This window comes from Gymnodraco acuticeps, unplaced genomic scaffold, assembly GCF_902827175.1.
Source record: "Gymnodraco acuticeps unplaced genomic scaffold, fGymAcu1.1, whole genome shotgun sequence".
Classification (NCBI taxonomy): Eukaryota; Metazoa; Chordata; class Actinopteri; order Perciformes; family Bathydraconidae; genus Gymnodraco; species Gymnodraco acuticeps.
In genome coordinates, this window is record NW_022991353.1 from 125,001 (window position 1) to 131,783 (window position 6,783).

Consider the following 6,783-nt stretch of genomic DNA (forward strand, 5'->3'; position numbering starts at 1 on the left):
GCTTTATCAAAAAGGAAGGTCTTAAGCGCACTCTTAAAAACGGATAGGGTGTCTGCCGCCCGAACACAAACTGGAAGCTGATTCCACAAATGTGAAGCTTGATAAGAAAAGGCTCTGGCTCCCATTGTACTTTTAGAGACTCTAGGAACAACCAACAACCCTGCATTCTTGGAACGCAATGCCCTAGTAGGACAATAGGGTATAATGAGTTATTTAAGGTAAGATGGCGCCTGCCCATTAAGGGCTTTGTAGGCGAGAAGAAGAATTTTAAATTCTATCCTGTGTTCTATAGGGAGCCAGTGTAAGGCAGCCAGAACAGGAGTAATGTTCAAATGGTGATGTCCCTTCCATTGACCTAGGTTCCCTGCAACAGTTTGCAAAACCCATGGTCACAAATCTGGGTGTCAAAATCGACAGTGCTTTTAAATTAGATAAACAGATAAACTCTGTGGTTAAATCCAGTTTTTATCACTTGAGGCTCCTGTCCAAAATTAAACCGGTTTTATCCTTTTTAAACTTTGAGCGTGTAATTCATGCCTTTGTTTCAACTCGTTTAGATTATTGTAATGCACTTTATGCCGGCCTAAATAAGATTTCGCTGGCCCGCCTGCAGCTTGTACAAAACGCTGCGGCGCGGCTTCTTACAGGAACCCGCAAGTTTGACCACATCACACCAGTTCTGGCTTCGCTCCACTGGCTTCTTGTCCATTTTAGAGTCCATTTTAAGATTGTATTGTTTGTTTTTAAATCTCTTAATGGGCTGGCCCCAGAGTACATCTCCGACCTCTTACAGGTGTACACCCCCTCAAGGGCTTTGAGGTCGGCTGATCAGCTGCTGCTTGTAGTCCCAAAAACAAAACAAAAGACCAGGGGAGACCGAGCGTTCTCATCGGTAGCCCCCAGGCTCTGGAACGACCTGCCCCCTCAGGTTAAATTGTCGCCCACTCTTCAAGCTTTTAAGTCCCGCCTAAAAACCCACCTCTTTTCCCTCGCTTACCAGTCAGTCTGAGCTATGTCTTACCTATTTGTATGCTTTTACTGTCTGTCCATAGCCTTGTATTTATTCTTATGTGTGCTTTTTTATCTTTTCTTATGTGTGCTTTTTATCTATTCGTGTAATATTATATTTTATTATAATGTTATGTTCATTGTGAAGCACTTTGGCAAACCCTCTGTTTTTAAACTGTGCTATATAAATAAAGTGGATTGGATTGGATATTGATAATGATCAGAAAGCTTCAGATCTGGAATTCTCTTCCCCCGTTAGAGACAGAGACAGGAGCAGCTCACGTTCCTGGGTCAGTTTAGTGTTGCTTTGCTAGACGACACCTATCAGGAGAAGTTACTAAAACAGAGACACCAGCGTCTTTTCTCCCCAGCCTCAATATACCATGATGCAATGCAAAGCCCTGGTGCATGATGGGAGGCAGCAGCACTTTGGTTTAACTCTGCTGGGAGACACATTGTGGGACATCCAGTCAGAGATGTCAGCAACAGACAGTACTAGTTAGAGTTACAGAGAAAAGAAGAAGTCTACCTTTATTTCTATTTGAGATGTTTACATAATGGGTTGTTTCTTTCTAGTCTTTTAATTTCTCTAATGTACAATGCCTTGTCTTTTTATGCTGCTGCAACGCAAACATTTCCATTTCCTGCATTTTTTGATTTTCAGAAAAGTCCGAAATTTGAGAAAGTCAGAAAAAAGCCAACATTTTACACGACAATCAATCAATCAATGTTTATTTATATAGCCCAATATCACAAATGTTACATTTGTCTCAGTGGACTTTACAGTTTGTACAAAATATCAGTATGGAGAGCAACAGAGGAGGGATCCCTCTCCCAGGACGGACAGACGTGCAATAGATGCCGTGTGTAAATTGAAAAGATAATACATTTGCAACATAGGTAGACCAAATGTTTGGAAATGCATGTGTGTATAATAGGAAGATTAATCCACGAGGATATCCGTCCAGGACGACAGGATGTATGATTACCTACAAGAACCGGTATTCCTCCATCTTGTGACTGTGTAACTCCCTCTCTGCACAATCAAGGGTTAAGTATGAAACCACGGTTAAAACAACCTTTAGTGTTAGTGAAAAAGCTTCACTCACTTTACTTGAGCTTTTATGGATCCAAAATGTTGTGCCATCCACATATAAACACATGAATGCTCAAAGGGATGGCATGGTGTTGATGAGGATTTAGTAATGGAAAACACATGTCACTTCTTTTTGCATATTGCAATGATGTGGTCCTTCAGTATGTTTAGAGCCTCCTCAACAATGTTCTTTTTTATTCAAAAATAACAAACTTCTATTTTTAAATTGACCAAAGAATTTAAAAGTATTAAGCTGCCAAAATAATCTACGGAAAAAGGAGACTGCAATGTTCCTCATGTGTACACAAGGAAATAACATGAATGCCTTCTTTAAATTATGTTTTTGAAATTGTTTTCCATTTCGCAATATTGATATGCAGCGGTTTAACGGCATGCAGTGTACTTTACTACTTCTAATATTCACATTACAGTAGTGGGTGGAAATTAATAATATTTCCCATTTGATTTTGAAGATGTTCAAGTAGTGAGAGGACGATGAAATGAGTACCATTACTGGCTGATGGAACATTTAGAAGATGTGGAAATAATGAAGCATTTTGCTTTCAGTTATGCTTTAATTGATTGGATTGCTGGTCAGCTTTAGTATCATAGCACAGAGAGAGAAATACATGTTCAGGTGTTAAACTGAAATATTGCTTAGCTGAGTGAATCAGTTTATTGATTAAATATTAAAGTGAATGAGGAGTGTCGATAAATCTTCAAAGCACTGATGTAATCGAGGCCTGACATCCTGGTATGTGTCATCATTTCAGGGAGGAGGAACAGACAAAAGGTTGCACGTCAAGACAGTCTACGTCGTTGACATGTTTGTTAGCTGGAGCTTAAAGATCATCAAAAACAACACAGATTAGTTATCTGATGAATAAATGAACGACGACATTAAAGAGGTATTGTTTTGTCATGTTTTTAAGTAACAACTTAAAAAGGAATAATTCAAATGTTTTATAATTCTCTTGTTGATTGTAAGCATAAATAAAGAGGACAACATATAATTGTTTATGTTTTACCTCCTAAGTTAACCTGCATACAGTGTTCCTTTCCTCCACTGTTGGTTGGCTCCCCCCGGCCCCAGCTGCTGAAGCTAAACTTAGAGCCATCGCTCCACTGCCACACTCCCTCCTGAGAGAAACATAAATGAAAAGTCATTTTCTAGACACAATGATAGATGGATGACAATGCATTTTTTAATGATAGGACGCATCAAAATAAAAATATTACCCACATTTGTATACCTATTTCAATCCCACAAAGCTAGACTGAGACTAAGGCTGTTATATCTTCCATATGAAATGGTAGGACTACAACTCCCAAACCTGAAATGGTACTACCGTTCTGCAATATTCTATTTCTCAGAAGAATCTCTTCCAGGTAGGGGGGGGGGGGGGCATTGAGCAATCATCAGAACCAAAGCTCTCACTGAAACTATATTTATACTCTGCAGATCCAAAAAAATCCATTCCTCAAAAACGCTATGGACATCGGGTACAGGCCCGTAAGCTGAGATGCAAAAGCCCACAAGAAAAAGTTCTCAGATGTGTAATTGAATGTAGCCGAACCACTTATTACAAAGCATTCATGTGATGACTTCCAAAGAGAAAAGCAAGCACACGTGGAATAAAGTATTTTCTTTAAAACTTTTTTTCGTATTTTCTATCGCATAAACACCATATCCCAACGTGCAATAAGACATCCAATCACCGAGCTTCAACGATAGCTGAGGATTATGGGTAGCGTAATGTTTTCGGCTTTCCAAAACTCTGAAAAAGAAATGTGTCTCTCAGAATCAAAACGGAAAAACACAAAAGCATTGTTCACAATTTAAACCAATTCATGTTGTGTGATCAACAAACTGATGTTTTTTAGTTGATGCGTACTGCAGATATCGCTGTAAAATAATTCGACAGTGAGGGGAATGATATGCGTCCCTAGCAACCACCTTAGTTACTATGAAAACGCAGAGACCGGAAATACTGTTTTCAACCCGTGAGAGTTGACTATAACTTAACATGGACGCTGTTCAATAGAAATTAATATGGGGAAAGAGCAATCTCACAATTTCAAGGGGTGCGCGCAGAGCAAACACAATAGTTTACATACGTAGTGTTGAGGAAATATTTTCCCAGGCCCATAACTTCGACCCAGTTTATCAGTTTGTGCTGTCCTGACTGAGCTCAGGCACCTGGAGCTTGGCTGCTGTGCTCTCAGTGTTCTGTCTCCCTGTTCCTGCCTGTTGGCGTCAGCTGATAGAGGTGCCATAGTGCTTTGCCTGTTGATTATTCTCTCAGAACCAGCTAAACACACGGGTCTGGGGTAGAGATCTTCAGAATTGGTTTGGCATCCGTTGTGTCAACTCGTGGTGCACGACATGTCTTATGAATTCTCCGGCCGAAGCTCCAAATAAACCATCTCTGAGTTTCGTCTCCATTGCTTCAGAAGTTTCCACCACAGTAGTATATACACGTTCTCCTGGCAAGAGCTCCAATAAAAACGATAGACTACACATCCACTGGACGTAGATTTTAAAAGTACAATATACACTTCTCGCTAGAAGAAGTGTATTCTTATGTGTATTTTTTTTTCTCAGGCAAGGAAAGTTTTCGATCATGTGACATGGACACTGGTCATTAGAAATGAAGAGGAACACATATTGTATCCATGTCACGTCTTGAGAGGGTTATTTGTGAATATACTACGTTTTGCCCTGTGGACCAACGTAGCTATTACACGTTTTTTTACGAGACTGGGTTGTCTTATCAGCAGTCTGCCTGGTGCTGTGTCATTAAAAAGGTAGCTTATTGTTGGCTTATTGGTGCGTTATGTTGTAAAATAATTGCTTATAATGGAGCTTACAGGCACAGTTAAGTGACAATCTCAGTATGTTGGTCAAATGTTCATGAAGCCAATTCATCCATTGTTTATTTAGTGATATTAACTAGTAGAGATTAAAGTAAACTAACTTTTTTAATGTCTCTGCTGTCCTACGGAGTCCCTAAGGCAGTCGTATTCAAAGTACAAAGTCTAAGGTATTCCATATAGTTTGTTCAATGTTATCTGACTCTCCAGACGTGAATGAAAGGCCTATATTTAGTCATTGTGACAATGAAAATTGTTATATAAAAGGGTTTTTGTACAGTCCTTATATCTTTAATGCGACTTCTAAATTAGAATATATAAATAACTCACCATGACAGCATCATGGCCTCCAGCCCAAAAGTTTAGATCTTGGCCTGTTGCTGTTCTCACCAACTGTCTGGTGAAGTGTAATTCAGTGGTCGATTGGATAGAAGCCAGATTCCCTCCGAGGCCAATGCAATTACTCTATGGTGGGGAAACAAAGTACGCACAGACAAACAATGTTGTTTCAAAATCTGTTTTAGAGAACATGCCAAACATTAAAAGTTCCAGTTAATGCACTATTGTTGTCATTTCAGTACCTCAGCACTAGCCCAGTTCATTTTATGATTCTTGAAGATGAAACAGCGAGAGCCAAGCTTGGTCCACCAAGGGGGGCAGCTCCCACTGCAATCTACAATTGTCATATAAAAAGACTTAATAAGAAATACTTAATTAATTGAGAGAGCAACAGAAGCAATGAATTCAGAACACAGATGCTGTCCGATAGGATGCCATCTTAATTTAGCTGCAGTCACAAAGGGTTGGATGCTGTATTTTGACTCCATTATCAAAAGAACCACCAACCCTTTTCCTCAGCTGTTGCCTGTGGATGTAAAGAACACATAATTAGGAATGAACAGGTTGTTTCATAGTTCAGATAACGCTATAGCTTTGCTTTGGAAATGGTGTTACAAATGAATTCTTTACTAATATTCCCTAAAGTAACTGTGACCAAGCTTTAATGTATCTGTGATATTGATCTACAGTGAGATACACATCAAACTTGAGTCTCCATCCCAGTGGCGAGCCGTCAGGGCCCTCTAGGCCCTCTGTGAGGGCCTAAGATATTCTACAAAATAATATTTAAAAACATTAAAAAAAATATATATATATTGTTTTATATATTTTATATATCTAGTTATATTTTTCATTAGTTTTACCAAAATAACTTGATTTAATTGTATTTAAAATAACATTTCCAAAGAAATAAATCCTTCGAATCTGCTTATTGAGTTTCTGTTGGAATGTGAAGGGTTAAATGAAAGAAGCTCGTCTCTGAGAGGAGCTGTTGGACGTCCAGGCGGTCCAGCTATGAATTCACAGAGGGCCCCGCTATAGTAACTGAACGAGAGAGTAATGTCAGATGACAGTACAATTGACCAATCATATCTTCCCTCTAAATGGGTGGGTGTTATTATCGCGGACTTTATGACAAGTTCCGCCCGCTGTGAAACTGTTCTTGTTTCCATAACAACAACAACTTCCTGTCAACAGCGTTAACTCGCCTTCAAAATAAAAGCATGCCAAATTACATTTAAGACATACAACTGCAACGAAAGTAACAAAAACAGAGCAATATCCTTTTCAATTTCAAAGAACACAAATAGGGTTATTTACAGGTGTTGTTTTGTGTGGTAGAGGGTCGCTTTCATTGATGCGTTTTGCACCCCGGGCCGTTGTTTTGATATTCCGCTGAAGTATACGCTGTGACTAATAACTCGAGGGTGGGGGTCAGAGGGCCTAGGTATAAAAGTCACGCCTCG

At 39.3% G+C, this 6,783-nt stretch overlaps 1 protein-coding gene across 1 annotated transcript; it reads right to left on the bottom strand.

The window, feature by feature from the left end:
* Nucleotides 1-3,121: 3,121 nt before the first annotated feature.
* LOC117562762 (galactose-specific lectin nattectin-like) lies at nt 3,122-5,580 on the bottom strand. The gene is made up of 3 exons (XM_034240643.1): nt 5,560-5,580; nt 5,309-5,443; nt 3,122-3,244 (listed from the first exon to the last, which is right to left on the bottom strand). Exons 1-3 carry the CDS (start codon nt 5,578-5,580, stop codon nt 3,122-3,124), a joined length of 279 nt encoding a protein of 92 aa, XP_034096534.1.
* Nucleotides 5,581-6,783: the final 1,203 nt, after the last annotated feature.

What these genes read in the sequence shown, in the direction of transcription:
- LOC117562762 (XM_034240643.1), bottom strand. Translation starts at nt 5,580, where the DNA reads ATGAACTGGGCTAGTGCTGAG. An exon ending in TGAACTGGGCTAGTGCTGAG is followed by an intron (nt 5,444 to 5,559) that starts GTACTGAAATGA and finishes TCCCCACCATAG; the next exon opens with AGTAATTGCATTGGCCTCGG. An exon ending in GAGGCCATGATGCTGTCATG is followed by an intron (nt 3,245 to 5,308) that starts GTGAGTTATTTA and finishes TGTTTCTCTCAG; the next exon opens with GAGGGAGTGTGGCAGTGGAG.